Genomic DNA, 19392 nt, shown 5'->3' with positions numbered 1-19392 from the left:
TTTTCAACCAATTAGGATAGCTGTCATGTTTTTTGAATTCCTTGCCATTCTTGAGTAGTAACTTGGCATTTGTTTATTAAAAGGTTTTAATTAAGATTATGGTGTTCATAACTTTGTAGTGTCACACTAAATAACTTAAAAGAGTTAGTTTGACAGTTGACAAACATGATAGTAATGTGATAGTGAGTGCAAGGGTAAAAAGAGCTGCTTCTGTTGGGTTAAAGGGATGTTTGTGTTTTTTAGTGTGATGTGTTTTGTTTTCAAGTTCGTTAGTAGACGTATTACTTAATTGAGCATTTTGATACCATAGCCAGTGTAGGGGAAGATGAATGGAGGGTGCTATGAGACTAGTTAAGACTTATATGTATCCTAATTTTAGTAATATATAAAATTGAGAGAATTTCCTTTGATTTTCAGGAACAATGATGAATAATCAATGAAAAATGAATGAAAAGGTTTATCCATGCAAGCTTCAAACCAAAGTCAAGGATATCGATCCTTCCAGGGGAGTCCAAAGTTCCAAGATTGTTTATCCATGCATCATTTTGTCGATCTACTAAGATTAAATTGTCTCGTTGTAGTTGCAAGACTGGAACAATAGACGGCAGTTTACACCACCCAGTGACTTCCATGCTGACGCGATGAATGATTATTTCATTTCACAGGTAATTGTTCTCAATGAATGTTTTGGTTCTAACGACCTGCTATCTGATCGTAATTCTAATTATTTACTTGGCCTTGTTTCTTTGTAGGCAGTGATAGAAAATACCAGAGCAAATGATATACACAAGCGAGTTCCCTTTTTAGTACCGTTTACTAGCAGGGTTAAGATTTTCACTGTAAGCAAGTTATTTTTTTGGTTTCCTTATCCACAATATTGAATTTCTTGGACGACTGTTAGTTATAGAAATATGTAAGATATTTTTTATTTATGGTTACTTTCTCTATAACTCATTTCACAGACACAACTAGCAGCAGCTAGGCAAAGGAATGGATCTCTTGCTGTTTTTGCCAGAAACCGGTTTAGAATTCGACGAAATCATATATTGGAAGATGCTTTCAGTCAGATGAGTGCATTGTCTGAAGTTGATCTTCGAGGATCGGTAATTTCAGACTTCCATGATTTATGAAAAATGAAATTGTTATCTTACTTTTTTCTATCTTTTTCTTTGCCCTCGTGAAAACGACCCCTTCCCTCTTCTGCATCCTATAGTTGCAGAGTTACTTGTAATTGTTTATTAGTTTTTTCTTGTTTGTGTTGGGTCAATTGCTTCACTTTTCTGCATGCAGATACGTGTGTCTTTTGTTAATGAATTTGGAGTTGAGGAGGCAGGAATTGATGGTGGTGGTATTTTTAAAGATGTCATGGAGAACATTACACGGGCAGCCTTTGACGTGCAGTATGGTTTATTTAAGGTTATCACGACATTCCTTATTATTAGCATGGCATGGCTTTGTTAATCCTGTAGTATTATTGGATAACATGAAGCGTGATGAGACAGCCATAGTTGTTTGAAATCGCTTTTCAAAATAAAAATAGTTGTGAGATCACATTTCAATATAAAAATTGGTTGCTTGAAATCTATTTCATAAAATTTCAGTAATATGTGGGTATGTATTGTTCATTTTTTCTAATATAAGTTATTTTCTGCTTGGTAATCCAGCAAATTGCTGACCATTTGCTCTACCCCAATCCTGGTTCGGGAATGATACATGAGCAACATCTCCAGTTTTTCCATTTCCTCGAAGTTCTTTTGGCAAAGGTATGGCCATAATTCCCAATCATACATGGAATTTACTTTGGTTGACTAGTGTTTTTTCTTTTTTTGGATAAGGATATCCTGGTCTTGGCCTTATCATGGAAGATTCTTATATATCTTTCACCCCATACTTTGGTTGAATTTTGGAACATTAATGTATCGCTTGACATTCATAAATACAATGTCATAATTTGAAATCTGCTGTCTTCCTACATTATGCATGTTTTTCTGTTATTGAAGTTGCTGCCCGGTTGTGCTAAAAGTTCTCAAGCAGTCATGCTAAAAGATCTCAATCACATTAAATGATTTTTGACAGGATGTTGTTGTTTTACCCTTCTTCCTGTAGGTCATGTTTGAAGGAATTCTTGTTGATATACTTTTTGCAACATTCTTCTTGAGCAAGTTAAAACAGAAGTAAGGTTTTTAAAGATTTACTGTCTTACTGTTTTGTATTTTGTGCTGATCCACTAATCGTAGTATTGATGGTCATGACAATGACTAGTTGCAAGTTACTTGAATTTTTAGGGTTCTAAAAATCTTACATTTTATTATGGGTGCACTGCCTACTAATGAGATTGTCAATTGCTAACTTCCAAATGTTGAATTTGGGATTTCCATGCTACATTCACTTTCTTGATCTGCAATTACAGAGCTACTCTATACTGGAATAAAGTCTCATCTGAACTGTACATTGCTTTTGATGCTGTAATTGCAAAGCTAGGAAATCTTTATGTATAATGCCTTTTTTTTATCATTTATTAATGAAAATGAGAAGCCTTTTTATAGGCTGGAGATTACAAGAGTTGTTAAACTAACTTGGGGTTGAGTTAGTTTACTTATAACTAACTCAAGATACAAAATTGTTAATTCAAATAACTAATCCTAAACTATAAAAATGGTAATTCAAACACCTCCTCTAGGATAAAACTCAAGAAACATAAAGAAGGGGGATGTTCTACATTAGCTTTTGTCAAGGCTTTAGCCAAAATTTTATTTATCAACTGTGGGGGAGGATTTGAGAGCTCCCCAATCTCTACACACTTCTCTAATGAGAGTCTATACCAAAATCAAGATACCCATACCCTCCCACTCAAGAAACTTAAGTAATTGCTTAGAGAAATAACAAAATACTTGGCCCCACTCTAACAAACACATTCCTAAGGGCCCACACAAATAGAAAAATATCAACTAACTCTCAATCATTCTTTCTTCTTCCTATTCTTGTCTCTACGGGAATACACCTTTACTATGGGAGGTCTATCATTACCCGCCCCCCAAATAGCCACCTTGTCCTCAAGGTGGAATTCAGGAAACTGATTCTTGAATAAGAGCAGCTTGTTCCCACGTTGCACTTTCAAGTGTCCCCTCACTCCAACGGATCAAAACTTCTAAGTTGTCCTCCTTTTCTATTGTTTTGCGAACTCCCAATACTTCTACCGGAGACACTTGCATAGACAAATCAGCAGCCAAATCTTTTGAAATTGGGAATAATGGCCTGTTTGAACCCACGACCTTGCGAAGAACAGAAACATGAAAGACCGGGTGTATAAGCGATTCCTTGGGAAGGGCCAAACGGTATGCAACGAAACGAATTCGTGCCACGATCATAAATGAACCAATGAATCTTGGGGCCAATTTGGAGTGCTTAAAACGGCTGAGAGAGGACTGTCGGTAAGGGCGTAACTTCACATAAACCCAATCATGAACCTCAAACTGCACCTCCCGTCTTTTAGCATTAGCATATTTGACCATTCGCTGCTGTGCTTTCAGTAAATTGGCCTTCAAAACGCCCAAAATTTCATCTCTTTCTTTCATCAAATGGTCTACTTCATCATTCACCCGGCTCGAGCCCTTCACATATGGTAATATAGAGGGGGGTGGTCGCCCATAGAGGGCCTCGAAGGGGGTCATCAATGTGGCTGTACGGACTGTTGTATTATAGCTTAATTCAGCCCAAGCTAGCCATTTAACCCATTGTTTAGGTGTGTTCATAGAAAAACACCCTAGATACGTCTCCACCCCTCGATTGACAACTTTTTTCATACTTTTTGAAATTTTGGTAGGTTGTGAGTTACAAACTTACACTGAAGCATTGCTTGGTCGTTTTGAAAATTCAAGTGATACTTACACACGTTTTGAATACATTTTAGGTTAGATTGAGTTTGTTGCACTTGGTTGTCATTTTTGGTCTTGAAATGCTTTTTTCAACCTTTTTGGTAGATTATGAGTTACTAACTTACACTTAGGATTTGCTAGATCGTTTTGAAAACTCAAGTAATACCTAGACACGTTTTGAGCATGTTTTAGGTTGGTTTGAACTAAGTTTGTTGCACTTACACACTTGGTTGCCATTTTGGGTCTTGTAGTGCTTTTTTCACTCTATTTGAACTTTTTTCGTAGGTTATGAGTTACGAACCTACACGTAAGCTTTTTTAGGTCGTTTTGAAAGTTCAAGTGATACTTAGACACGTTTTGAACTCGTGTTAGGTTGGTTTGACACTAAGTTTTAAACACATTTGATTGACATGTTGGGTCTTGAAGTACTTTTTTCACACTTTTTGAAATTTTGGTAGGTTGTGAGTTACAAACTTACACTTAAGCATTGCTGGGTCGTTTTGAAAATTCAAGTGATACTTACACACGTTTTGAATACATTTTAGGTTAGATTGAGTTTGTTGCACTTACACACATGGTTGTCATTTTTGGTCTTGAAATGCTTTTTTCAACCTTTTCGGTAGATTATGAGTTACGAACTTACCCTTAGGATTTGCTAGGTCGTTTTGAAAACTCAAGTAATACCTAGACACGTTTTGAGCACGTTTTAGGTTGGTTTGAACTAAGTTTGTTGCACTTACACACTTGGTTGCCATTTTGGGTCTTGTAGTGCTTTTTTCACAATATTTGAACTTTTTTCGTAGGTTATGAGTTACGAACCTGCACGTAAGCTGTTTTAGGTCGTTTTGAAAGTTGCAGTGAAAGTTAGACACGTTTTGAGCACGTTTTAGGTCGTTTTGAGCATGTTTTAGGTCGTTTTGAGTAAATGGTATGTATGTTGTGATTGTTTGATTGCATGTATAATACCTTATTGAGATGTGTATGCTTGATTGAGAAGCTGATAGAACACCAAGTAATGGTTCTTATTTGTTCATTAAGCAACCAAACTATTACAGAATACAATACTCAAACCAGTCTTGAAAACACCGAACAAACAAGTACTATTACAGACAATAACCAAGTATAAAATAAAACATTCAAACATCAAAAGTAGTTTAGGATAATGGAAAACACTTTCTAAGATTAAAGTAACTGAACAACTTCTGTAATTCTGCTCTCCAGAAAATACAGCCCCTCCACTTCCAGAAACTGATTAACCAACCCCCATCTTTCCTTCCATCTCTCCCTTTTAACCTCCCCCTGTAACTAACTGTTGTCCCCACTAAGGTGGTTTCCACTTCCTCCAATTCCATCACCTGTGCACGTGCAATTCCACTTGTCTTTCTTCTGCTATATTGTATTGCAATTGGTGGTCTATCATTACTCTCCCTCTCCAAAGACACCTTGTTCTCAAGGTGGGAAATGAGGAAGCTTTTGTGTAAAATCATCACAGTTCTCCCATGTAGCCTCATGAGGTGGTATTCCTTTCCAACTAACAAGCACTTCCCACTTCTTTGTTGCTGGATTTTTAGGATAGCCAAAATTGTCTGCTGGTAGTAACTCTTGAAATGTAGGAACATCATCAATTCCATATAGTTCGGTAAATGTCATTCCTCCCTCCATAGCTCGACATTTTGTCAAGAAACCTTAATCAGATGGTGTCCATGTCTCCATCATGTGTTACAGACTCACTCTAGTCTTTGTCAAACTCGGGTCACCCCTTATAACAACATTCTTTTCATTTTGTATGAAAGATAAAGTGAGTTTCCGCTAATCCACTTCAGTTACCCCAACGTGTGCAGCCATTGCATTCCAAGGATGACATCCTGATAGAACACTGATGTAGTGTTTCTATTATATTGATAATTCAAACACAACTTACAACATAAGCAAACCGTGAACCTCAGAAAATGAGTCACGTTACATATAATTCACAAACATCAAACAAAGAAAACCTCCTAATCCAAAATTCCGAACAACAAAATACTAATAAGCAAACCAGAATATAGAACACCAATCTTCTGCTTCCCCTGTCTTTCAAGCAGTATTGCAGACATTTTCCTTCACTCCAAAAACTCACTTTAACAAAGAGGCAGCCACATTTTCAGGTATAGAAAATAAAGTAGGTAGTATGTAGGAAGGCTAACCAGAACTGAGTTGCATAAGGTTTGTCTTCCGCCTCTAGAGATGTTATATCTTTTCCACCTTTCAAGTTTCTTGTGAATTCGATCAATGACTGGTTGCCAAAAAGACTTTTGTCGAGGGTAGCCTCCCAAAGGGAGACCTAAATATATAATCGGAAGCTTTTCTACCTTGCACCCTATCAGATTTGCTGTTTGAAACAAATCTTCCTCTCCCACATTAACGCCGCTAAGGGCTGATTTTTCCCAGTTTACTTTCTGCCCCGAACACCATTCGAATAATCTAATGACGTTTTAAAGTTTAAGGAGCATCTTCACATCATACTTACAAAAGAGAAGAGTATCATCGACAAATTGAAGCAAAGGGAGGTGGATCAAGTCTTTGCCAACAAGGAAACCTTCAAACTGGCTGTTAATATGAAGCTTGTTTATGATTTCTCCTAAAACCTCACTTACTAGGAGGAATAAAAAGGGGGAGAGGGGGTCCCCTTGGCGGATACCTCTAGATGCTGTTATCCGGCCTCTAGGCTTACCATTGATGAAGACTGAATACTTTGGATTTTTTAGGCAGCCCATTATCCATGATATCCATTTGGAACTAAACTTTTTCAAAGATAAATTTTTTTCTAAAAAGTTCCAATTCACCCTATCAAAGGCTTTTTCCAAGTCAAGTTTTAAAATCCATCCTTTTTTCCGTTTTGCCCTATAATCTTCCACGGCCTCGTTAGCAATTAATATTGGGTCAAGAATTTGCCTACCTTCAATAAAGGCGCTTTGAGTGGGGCTTATAATTGCATCCATAACTTGTTTTAGACGTTCAGATAAAACCTTTGCGACGACCTTGTATGCTAACGTAGTAAGGCTGATTGGACGGAAATCCTTGACTAGAGTCACATTCTCTTTTTTCTGCACTAAACAAATGAAGTTTTCTTGGATGCAAGCATTTAATCTTCCATTTCTGTGGAAATCAGACATTAGTGATTTGAAGATATCCTTGAAAATAGACCATTGGGTGATTAGGAACTTCACTGTGAAGCCATCCGGGCCCGGAGCTTTATTGTTGCCAAGTGCCTTTAATGCCTTAAAGATCTCCTCCACTGAAAACTGGGTAACAAGAGCCTCATTCTGAATTGAGGAAACACAAGACCAATTACTGTTAATAGGGATGAATCTGTCCCCCGGAATTCTGGTATAAAGTGACTCAAAAAATTCCAGCACAAGCCTTTCAATGTCGCGGAATGAAGTCGAGACAACCCCATCATCATCTTTTAATTCAGTTATGAGGTTCCTTCTTTTATTCGCATTTAGAAAGCGGTGGAAGAAGCCCGTATTCTCATCACCCAAAGAAAGCCAATTGAGTTTACTCTTCTGAATAAAATTACGCTCTTCATTTTGATAAATACTAAGTAATTCCGCTTGCAAAGCAGCTCTAGAATTCAACTCTTCTTGATTTAATCCAATCAACTCAGCCACAAAATCATATTTTTCTAATTTTGACATCAAGGATTTCTCTGTTTTTTTTTTACCTTAGCTTGCGCAGCAATATTCCAAGCTTTTACTGCCAATTTAACTGATCTCAACTGCTCATGAAGAATGAAACCAGCCCATCCCTGGAAGTTAGAGTTGCTCACTGTTTCAACAATAATCTGATTAGAATCACTGGACACCAACCAGCTGTTACAAAACCGAAAAGGAGAGGGACCCCAAAGAAAAGAACCAGCCTCCAAGAATAAAGGAAAGTGATCCGAGAAGATGCGTGCTTTTCGAGAAACCCGAGAATTTTCAAAACAAACATCCCACATCTGATTTATGAAGAATGTGTCTAATAATGATCTTCAAGGAGAACTACCGTCTCTAGACCAAGTGAACCTTCCATTTTGCAATGGAATTTCCATGAGAGAAACCATGTCAATAAACTTATTGAATAATGACATTCCTCTAGTACTTCTGCCAAAAGGAAATCTTTCCTGGGCCCAACGAGTGATATTAAAATTCCCACCTATGCACCAGGCCACGGCCGAACAATCAGCTAAGGAAGACAATTCGGGCCAAACCAATTTCCTTTCTTTGCAACCACAAGGGCCATAGACATTTGTGATCCAACAAACCTTTTTGCACAAAGTGAGGCATTTGATTGACAAAGAGAAGCGTCTTTTAATGACCTCTGTTACAGATATTTTACTGCTGTCCCACATGGTAAGAATTCCCCCAGAAGATCCAACAGAAGCCACATAATCCCAGCCAATATCCTTAGAACTCCACAATGATTTTATAAAAGCCGAGTTCAAGGTATCCTTCTTAGATTCTTGAATCATGACTACAATTGTTGATGAATTTTTTAAGTGCTGCACGTTTAGAGGAGTCGTTCAAACCCTTAGTGTTCCAGGAGACAACCTTAATAATGACTGGGAGGAGGAAAAGGCAGTTGCACATCTAATTTAAGCCAGAATGATTCCACAATCGCCGACTATAGACACTAAATCTTTAGGCAAATCCAGGGGAATTTTAATAGGGAGAATATCTTCATCATTGAACAAGACATTCAGATCCATCCCATTAATTTCTGGGACTAATTTAGGGTCAACTTCAGTGTTGGGGACTGCCAATTTAACTGATCTCAACAGTAAGTTGATTAAGTTGGGCAGTAGGAGGGACACGAGACAAGGCATCTGCTGCTTTGTTTTCTAGTCCCGGTTTATACACGACATCAAAATTATAGCCAAGAAGCTTAGCAATCCATCTCTGATGTTGAGGTTGGATAACCCTTTGTTCCAATAAAAGTTTCAATGATCGTTGATCAGTTTTCACTACAAACCTCCTGCCAAAAGATAAGGTCTACAGCGTTGCACAGCCAAAACTACAGCCATTAATTCCCGTTCATAAACTGGTTTAGCACGATCCCTCATAGCTAATGTCTGGCTAAAATAAGCAATTGGCCGATGATTTTGAATTAAGACAGCACCTACCCCGTATCCAGAAGCATCGGTCTCTATTTCAAATGGTAAGGAAAAATCTGGCAGTGCTAAGATTGGGAGAGTCATCGTAGCCATCTTTAAATTCTCAAAAGCTTCAGCAGCTGCAACAGTCCATTCATATGCTCCTTTCTTCAATAGTTGAGTCAAAGGAGCAGCCACACTTCCATAATTCATTACAAATCTTCGATAATATCCTGTCAACCCAAGAAATCCACGAACTTCACGGACATTAGTGGGCACGGGCCATTCTTTGATAGATCTAATTTTCTCGGGATCAACCTCTACACCCTTGCCCGAAATTATATGGCCAAGATACTCCACTTTCATTTTGGCAAACCCACACTTGTGCTGCATATTAGCATATAATTTATTCTCTCGCAGCACCTCTAACACCCATTCTAAATGTTGAAGATTTTCATCCAAACTTCTGCTGTAAATTAATATATCATCAAAAAAGACTAAGAAAACCTGCGTAGGTAAGGTTTAAAGATACTATTCATCAAAGCTTGAAACGTTGATGGTGCATTGGTGAGCCCAAAAGGCATGACAAGAAACTCATAATGCCCCTCGTGAGTTCTAAAAGCTGTTTTCTTCACATCCTTTTTACACATTCTAATTTGATGATATCCCGCCTTGAGATCAATCTTCGAAAATATATTAGCCCCATTAAGTTCATCAAACAATTCCTCTACTACTGGAATAGGAAACTTGTCTGGAACGGTCACACTATTCAACGCACGGTAATCTACACAAAACCGTCAACTACCATTTTTTTTTCACCAACAAGACCGGGCTCGAATATGGACTAGTACTAGGTTTTTATGCCAAATGCCATCATTTCATCAACCAATCTTTCCATCTCCTCCTTTTGCTGGTATGCATATCTATAAGGCCGAACATTGACTGGATTAGTCCCCTTCTTAAGATGTATATGATGTTCAATGGTACATTGTGGTGGCAACTCTCCAGGCCAATCAAAAACATCTTCATTCTTAGCTAACACGGCTGGAATAGACTCATGAGTGGTAGGCACTTCATCAACCCCATACATCGCTGCAAATGCCATTCCACCTTCCAAAGATCCACACTCAATCAGAAATCCCTGATCAAGTTCTGTCCATGTCTTCATCATGTGCTTCAAACTCACCCTAGCCTTCGTATGACTCGGATCTCCCCTTAATACAACCTTCTTCCCATTTTGTATGAATGTCAAAGTAATTTTTCACCAATCTACTTCGGTTACTCCTAATGTATGTAGCCATTGCATACCAAGAATGACATCCACTCCCCCCAATTCCAATGGCAGAAAATTATCCACAACCTTCCATTCACCCAATAGCAGTTCCACTTGTTTACAAATTCCCTTCCCTTTTACAGCTGATTCAGACCCCAAAATAACCCCATAATCAGAAGTTTCCTGAATCCTCTTCTTCAACTACTTCTAGTTCTTCCCCATTTGCCCCAACAACTAAAACTCTAAGTTCCTTATGATCTTTCACTTTACACTTATGGCCCACAAAAAATCATTCCTCACAACGAAAACAGAGACCTTTCTCACGTCTAGCCTGAAATTCAGCATCAGAAAGTCGTTTTAGTGGTCCTTCTCGTCGATTAGGTTCACCAGCCACTCCTCGAAGTGTAATCATCCGCATTGGAACAATCCCTTCTGACTTATTATCATTAGAAATCACAGGAATTTGAGGTTTAAAAGAAGCAGAAACCTGGAATTTTCCATCCGCTGCACGTTTGAAACTTGATTCTCCCCTTATCACTTCTCGGTTCTCAATCTTTTGGGCCAACTTCATCATTTGAGCAAGCCCCATAGGTTCCCAACATTCCATGCCTGCCTTAATCCATGGTTTCAAACCATTCATAAATGTTTCTTCTAAGACAGCCTTTTGTAGAAAAGGCAATGGTGCTACTGATTTGTCAAATAAATTCCGATATTCTTCCACTGTAATTTCTTGCTTGATCTTTAAAAATCTTCCCAGAATTGATCCCTCACGACTCGATCGAAATCAAACAATAAGTCTCTTCTTTAAATCGTCCCAATTAACAAACGGTTCACGATCTTCATGAGATTTATACCAATCCAAAGCTGCTCCATCAAAACTAATAATGGACACAGTCATTTTCTCTGACTCACTCAGTTTGTGTATCTGAAAGTATCTCTCAGCCCTAAACAACCAAGAATCAGGATCATTTCCCACAAAAACTGGCATTTCAATTTTTTTAAATTTGCTTCGGTCGCCCGCAGAATCTTCACCCTCCAACTTGGTATGTTTTTCCTCAGATTTTCCTCCCATCATCGTCCAATCACTGACATCAACCATGCTGTCAACTTTACTTGATGATCCTTCTAGTACTTCTTCCATCGTTGTCTTCTCTTTGATCATTCCTTCAATATATTTCAACAGTGTTTCTGGTTGCTGTTGTTGCTTCTCAGCCTGTACTCCTAACCTCTCAATACTCTTCGCCAAAGATGACATGTTTTCCTTGATTGTTGGCAGATCATGTAATTCTGCTCGAATGCCGGATATTTCTTGATCTACCATTTCCAACTTTTCCTCAATTCGCTTTTGAGCCATGATATAGAACTTCACAGATTCGATTTCTCCGATACCAAAATGATAGAACACCAAATAGTGTGTTCTACTAATTTATTAATCAGCCAAACATTTACAGAAAACAGGTTCTAACACAGTCTTGAAAACAAAGTACTCGACAATTTGGAAGACAAAAAGCCCTAGAAGAGTGAATATCACACTTTGGAGAATGCAAAATGGACTATGAACTGTGCAGAAGTTTTGCAAATGAAACCTCCCTTTCTCAGTTTATCTCCTCATGTTTGTCCCTTGTGTTTGCATGCTTTAGAAGATTTACATCATATTTTCTTCTCCTGCTTACATGCAAAGAAGTGTTGGTTTGGCTTACTTGGCTATCTTCATTTGAATTGGGTTTTCGACTATAGATTTAGGAGAACGTGGTCCAGCTTATTTCATGTCCCATTCTCAAGAAGAAACCAAGATTGATTTGGTTAAATGCAGTAAAGGCCATTTTACCAGAAATTTGGTTTGAACAAAATCAACTAACATTTCAAAATAAAGCTTCCTCTTGGACAACTCGAGTCGAAATGGCTAGAATCAATGCTTCTACTTGATGCTCTCTTTCAAAAGACTTCAAAGATTTCTCCATACAAGATATAAGTCATAATTGGCCGACTTTCATTTTTAATTCTTAGTCCACTACTGTACTCTTATTTTATTTCTTTTGGATTTCTAGTGGTCTTAAATCTATGTTGTATAGTTATTGGGCAGTTTGTATGATCTATTCTAAACCTTGTCGTTGGTTTAGTCTTTTGGTTTAAGTCTCGATATGGTGAGAATGCTAAGTGGGTGTCAACCTAGATGAGATGTCCAAGTGCACTAGCTGATCCTAGGGCTTCTTTGTATTATCTTTTGTCTTGTCTACTCATTTTCAGCTTAATGAAGAGGCTTCTTTGTATTTCTTCATGGCTTGTATTCATGGTAATTAGTTTCGTAATGAATCTTTCATGTTCTGGTAAACATTGCAGAAACACATAATTTCAGCAATCTGTCAAAGAGTTGAAGGAGAAGACAGAAGAACTTAAAGGTCACATGAAGACCTAAAAGTTAGGTAATTTTTTGAAAACTTTTTTCTTAGTCTTGCTTAGTTTTAGTGGTATTTGTTAACAGGCTGAGACATACTCTTGTATGCCAAGGCTGGGTGGCCAATTCAATGGATGGCCTGAGACGGTGACATGACGAGTGTAGAACAAAGTAGACAATCGAGCAGATTTACAAGTAGGGGATGGTGTTTGGTCTTACTCTAAAGCTACTGCTAGAAAGGTGGTTCTCCCTTTATTTACACATGTTATCTATATTTAATTACTGTTTTTATGTGATGGTGAATAAATATTTAAGTCGTTTCAAGTTTGTACATCATGCTTGAGTTAATACATTTCCCAACTCGCACTAATTTTAAAGTTGAGACTAAGTTTGTTGCACTTACACACTTGGTTGCCATTTTGGATTTTGGAGTGCTTTTTCTACATTTTTTGAACTTTTTGGTAGATTATGAGTTATGAAGTAACACTAAAGCATTATTAGGTCGTTTTTAAAGTTCGAGTGATACTTAAACATTTTTTGAACACCTTTTAGGTTGTTACAAACTAAGTTAGTTTTACATACAGCCATGGTTTCCATTTTGAGTCTTAAAAGATTTTTTTTCACACTTTTTGAAATTTTTGGTAAGTTATGAGTTATAAACTTACACTTAAGCGTTGTTAGGTTGTTTGAAAACTTATACATGTTTTGAATACTTGTTAGGTTTGTATAGAACTAAGTTCGTTGAAAACACACACTTGGGGCACTTACACAATTGACATTTTGGGTTTTGGAGTGTCTTTTTAAAAAATTTTGAACTTTTTGCTAGGTTATGACTTATGAACTTGTATTGAATATTTGTTAGGTCCTTTTGAAAGTTCAAGTGATACTTAGACACATTTTGAACTCGTTTTAGGTTGGTTTGAAACTAAGTTTTACACACGTTTGATTGACATGTTGGGTCTTGAAGTACTTTTTTCATACTTTTTGAAATTTTGGTAGGTTGTGAGTTACAAACTTACACTTAAGCATTGCTTGGTCATTTTGAAAATTCAAGTGATACTTACACACGTTTTGAATACATTTTAGGTTAGATTGAGTTTGTTGCACTTGGTTGTCATTTTTGGTCTTGAAATGCTTTTTTCAACCTTTTTGGTAGATTATGAGTTACGAACTTGCACTTAGGATTTGCTAGGTCGTTTTGAAAACTTAAGTAATACCTAGACACGTTTTGAGCACGTTTTAGGTTGGTTTGAACTAAGTTTGTTGCACTTACACACTTGGTTGCCATTTTGGGTCTTGTAGTGCTTTTTTCACTCTATTTGAACTTTTTTCGTAGGTTATGAGTTACGAACCTACACGTAAGCTTTTTTAGGTCGTTTTGAAAGTTCAAGTGATACTTAGACACGTTTTGAACTCGTTTTAGGTTGGTTTGACACTAAGTTTTAAACACATTTGATTGACATGTTGGGTCTTGAAGTACTTTTTTCACACTTTTTGAAATTTTGGTAGGTTGTGAGTTACAAACTTACACTTAAGCATTGCTGGGTCGTTTTGAAAATTCAAGTGATACTTACACACGTTTTGAATACATTTTAGGTTAGATTGAGTTTGTTGCACTTGGTTGTCATTTTTGGTCTTGAAATGCTTTTTTCAACCTTTTTGGTAGATTATGAGTTACAAACTTACACTTAGGATTTGCTAGGTCGTTTTGAAAACTCAAGTAATACCTAGACACGTTTTGAGCACATTTTAGGTTTGTTTGAACTAAGTTTGTTGCACTTACACACTTGGTTGCCATTTTGGGTCTTGTAGTGCTTTTTGCACAATATTTGAACTTTTTTCGTAGGTTATGAGTTACGAACCTACACGTAAGTTTTTTAGGTCGTTTTGAAAGTTCAAGTGATACTTAGACACGTTTTGAACTCGTTTTAGGTTGGTTTGACACTAAGTTTTAAACACATTTGATTGACATGTTGGGTCTTGAAGTACTTTTTTCACACTTTTTGAAATTTTGGTAGGTTGTGAGTTACAAACTTACACTTAAGCATTGCTGGGTCGTTTTGAAAATTCAAGTGATACTTACACACGTTTTGAATACATTTTAGGTTAGATTGAGTTTGTTGCACTTGGTTGTCATTTTTGGTCTTGAAATGCTTTTTTCAACCTTTTTGGTAGATTATGAGTTTCAAACTTACACTTAGGATTTGCTAGGTCGTTTTGAAAACTCAAGTAATACCTAGACACGTTTTGAGCACATTTTAGGTTGGTTTGAACTAAGTTTGTTGCACTTACACACTTGGTTGCCATTTTGGGTCTTGTAGTGCTTTTTGCACAATATTTGAACTTTTTTCGTAGGTTATGAGTTACGAACCTACACGTAAGCTGTTTTAGGACATTTTAAAAGTTCAAGTGATACTTAGACACGTTTTTAACTCGGTTTAGGTTGGTTTGAAACTAAGTTTGTTGACCTTATCCAATTGGTTGCCATTTTCGGTCTTGAAGTGCCGTTTTCACACTTTTTGAACTTTTTGGTAGGCTATGGGTTACCAACTTACACTTAAATTTTGTTAGGTTGTTTTGAAAGTCCAAGTGATACTTAGACACGCCTTGACCACTTTTTAGGTTGGTTTGGAACTAATTTTGTTGCAGTTGCGCACTTGGTTGCCATTTTGGGTCGTGTAGTGTTTCCTTTTTTTCCATACTTCTTGAACTTTTTGGTAGGTTATGAGTGACGAACTTACAAATAAACATTCTTAGGTCGTTCTGAAAGTTCAAGTGATACTTAAACACGGTTTGAAATTTTTTTAGATTTGTTTAAGACTAAGTTTGTTTCACTTGCATACTTGGTTGCCATGTTAGGTCTCAAAGTGCATTTTTCACGCATTTTGATTTTTTTGTTAGTTTGTGAGTTACGAGCTTACACTTAAGGATTGTTAGGTCGTTTTAAACACATTTTGCATTGGTTTGAAACTAAGTTTGTTGCACTTACACATTTGATTGAAATGTTGGGTCTTGAAGTACTTTTTTTCACACTTTTTGAAATTTTTTTAGGTTGTGAGTTACGAACTTACGCTTGAGTATTGTTTGGTCGGTTTGAAATCTTAGACACGTTTTGCACTCTTTTTAGGATGGCTTGAAACGAAGTCCGTTGCACTTACATACTTCGTTGCCGTTTTGGGTCTTGAAGTGCTTTTTTTACACTTTTTGAAATTTTGGTAGGTTGTGAGTTACAAACTTACACTAAAGCATTGTTTGGTCGTTTTGAAAGTTTAAGTGATACGTACACACGTTTTGAATACATTTTAGGTTAGATTGAGTTTGTTGCACTTGGTTGTCATTTTTGGTCTTGAAATGCTTTTTTCAACCTTTTTGGTAGATTATGAGTTACAAACCTACATTTAGGATTTGCTAGGTTGTTTTGAAAACTCAAGTAATACCTAGACACGTTTTGAGCACGTTTTAGGTTGGTTTGACCTAAGTTTGTTGCACTTACACACTTGGTTACCATTTTGGGTCTTGTAGTGCTTTTTTCACTCTATTTGAACTTTTTTCGTAGGTTATGAGTTACGAACCTACACGTAAGCTGTTTTAGGTCGTTTTGAAAGTTCAAGTGATACTTAGACACATTTTGTTCAAGTGATACTGTTTTAGGTCGTTTTCAAGTGAACTTTTTTCTTCTTGTATTGACTGTTTTACTATTTCTTCATGCTTTGTATTCATGGTATTTATGTTCGTAATGAATCTTTCATGTTCTGGTAAACATTGCAGAAACACATAATTTCAGCAATCTGTCAAAGAGTTGAAGGAGAAGACAGAAGAACTTAAAAGTCACATGAAGACCTAAAAGTTAGGTAATTTTTTGAAAACTTTTTTCTTTGTCTTGCTTAGTTTTAGTGGTATTTGTTAACAGGCTGAGACATACTCTTGTATGCCAAGGCTGGGTGGCCAATTCAATGGATGGCCTGAGACGGTGAAATGACGAGTGTAGAACAAAGTAGACAATCGAGCAGATTTACAAGTAGGAGGATGGTGTTTGGTCTTACTCTAAAGCTACTGCTAGAAAGGTGATTCTCCCTTTATTTACACATGTTATCTATATTTAATTACTGTTTTTATGTGATGGTGAATAAATATTTAAGTCGTTTCAAGTTTGTACATCATGCTTGAGTTAATACATTTCCCAACTCGCACTAATTTTAAAGTTGGGACTAAGCTTGTTGCACTTACACACTTGGTTGCCATTTTGGATTTTGGAGTGCTTTTTCTACATTTTTTGAACTTTTTGGTAGGTTATGAGTTATGAAGTAACACTAAAGCATTATTAGGTCATTTTTAAAGTTCGAGTGATACTTAAAACATTTTTTGAACACCTTTTAGGTTGTTACAAACTAAGTTAGTTTTGCATACAGCCACGGTTGCCATTTTGAGTCTTGAAAGATTTTTTTTCACACTTTTTGAAATTTTTGGTAAGTTATGAGTTATAAACTTACACTTAAGCGTTGTTAGGGTGTTCGAAAACTTATACGTGTTTTGAATACTTGTTAGGTTTGTATAGAACTAAGTTCGTTGCACTTACACACTTGACATTTTGGGTTTTGGAGTGTCTTTTTCAAAAATTTTGAACTTTTTTCTAGGTTATGACTTATGAACTTGTATTGAATATTTGTTAGGTCGTTTTGAAAGTTCAAGTGAAACTTAGACACGTTTTGAACTCGTTTTAGGTTGGTTTGAAACTAAGTTTTACACACATTTGATTGACATGTTGGGTCTTGAAGTACTTTTTTCATACTTTTTGAAATTTTGGTAGGTTGTGAGTTACAAACTTACACTGAAGCATTGCTTGGTCGTTTTGAAAATTCAAGTTATACTTACACACGTTTTGAATACATTTTAGGTTAGATTGAGTTTGTTGCACTTGGTTGTCATTTTTGGTCTTCAAATGTTTTTTCAACCTTTTTGGTAGATTATGAGTTACTAACTTACACTTAGGATTTGCTAGATCGTTTTGAAAACTCAAGTAATACCTAGACACGTTTTGAGCATGTTTTAGGTTGGTTTGAACTAAGTTTGTTGCACTTACACACTTGGTTGCCATTTTGGGTCTTGTAGTGCTTTTTTCACTCTATTTGAACTTTTTTCATAGGTTATGAGTTACGAACCTACACGTAAGCTTTTTTAGGTCGTTTTGAAAGTTCAAGTGATACTTAGACACGTTTTGAACTCGTTTTAGGTTGGTTTGACACTAAGTTTTAAACACATTTGATTGACATGTTGGGTCTTGAAGTACTTTTTTCACACTTTTTGAAATTTTGGTAGGTTGTGAGTTACAAACTTACACTTAAGCATTGCTGGGTCGTTTTGAAAATTCAAGTGATACTTACACACGTTTTGAATACATTTTAGGTTAGATTGAGTTTGTTGCACTTACACACATGGTTGTCATTTTTGGTCTTGAAATGCTTTTTTCAACATTTTCGGTAGATTATGAGTTACGAACTTACCCTTAGGATTTGCTAGGTCGTTTTGAAAACTCAAGTAATACCTAGACACGTTTTGAGCACGTTTTAGGTTGGTTTGAACTAAGTTTGTTGCACTTACACACTTGGTTGCCATTTTGGGTCTTGTAGTGCTTTTTTCACAATATTTGAACTTTTTTCGTAGGTTATGAGTTACGAACCTGCACGTAAGCTGTTTTAGGTCGTTTTGAAAGTTGCAGTGAAAGTTAGACACGTTTTGAGCACGTTTTAGGTCGTTTTGAGCATGTTTTAGGTCGTTTTGAGTAAATGGTATGTATGTTGTGATTGTTTGATTGCATGTATAATACCTTATTGAGATGTGTATGCTTGATTGAGAAGCTGATAGAACACCAAGTAATGGTTCTTATTTGTTCATTAAGCAACCAAACTATTACAGAATACAATACTCAAACCAGTCTTGAAAACACCGAACAAACAAGTACTATTACAGACAATAACCAAGTATAAAATAAAACATTCAAACATCAAAAGTAGTTTAGGATAATGGAAAACACTTTCTAAGATTAAAGTAACTGAACAACTTCTGTAATTCTGCTCTCCAGAAAATACAGCCCCTCCACTTCCAGAAACTGATTAACCAACCCCCATCTTTCCTTCCATCTCTCCCTTTTAACCTCCCCCTGTAACTAACTGTGGAGGCCCTCAATAAAATCCATACTAATATCTTCCCACACACGGTCCGGAATGGGTAATGCTTGAAGGAAACCAGCCAGAGTTAAAGACAAGTATTTGGCTTGCTGACACACGGAACATTCAGCAACATAGGTGCGGATATGGGCTTTCATACCTCGCCAATAAACCTCCCTTGCTAGCCTTTGATATGTTTTCAATGCACCATGATGTCCCCCTATCGGGCTGTTATGGAACTCAGCTAATAATAAAGTAATATTAGGTGAATCCTCCTCCTTGTAGCAAATATCCATCTGGAGCTGGCTGTCCATTTATCAAGGATAATCGAATATTGTTAAGAGATTCATTTCCAGCCACTTGATCGATGAAAACCGAAGGGTTTAGCCCGCCCACAATACTTACGAGGCCCAATTCAAATACCGGTGGTAATCTCTATAAGGCATCGGCCGCTTTGTTTTCCAATCCTTTCTTGTACTCAATCACAAAATCATACCCCAATAGTTTAGCGATCCATCTCTGATATTCTCCCCCGATAGCCCGTTGTTCAAGAAGAAACTTCAAACTTT

The 19392-nt window shown here is 36.8% G+C and overlaps 1 protein-coding gene across 1 annotated transcript; it reads left to right on the top strand.

Annotated features, from left to right (window-relative positions):
- The first annotated feature begins 472 nt into the window (after positions 1–472).
- On the top strand, positions 473–12646 carry LOC116405491 (E3 ubiquitin-protein ligase UPL6-like). The gene is made up of 7 exons (XM_031889474.1): positions 473–665; positions 753–839; positions 963–1103; positions 1291–1416; positions 1665–1763; positions 2107–2174; positions 12605–12646. The coding sequence occupies exons 1-7, from the start codon at positions 642–644 to the stop codon at positions 12612–12614; spliced, it is 555 nt and encodes a 184-aa protein (XP_031745334.1). The 5' UTR covers positions 473–641; the 3' UTR covers positions 12615–12646.
- The last annotated feature ends 6746 nt before the right edge of the window (positions 12647–19392 follow it).

This window comes from Cucumis sativus, unplaced genomic scaffold, assembly GCF_000004075.3.
Source record: "Cucumis sativus cultivar 9930 unplaced genomic scaffold, Cucumber_9930_V3 scaffold112, whole genome shotgun sequence".
NCBI classification, from domain to species: Eukaryota; Viridiplantae; Streptophyta; class Magnoliopsida; order Cucurbitales; family Cucurbitaceae; genus Cucumis; species Cucumis sativus.
This window is presented reverse-complemented; position numbering and strand designations above follow the sequence as displayed.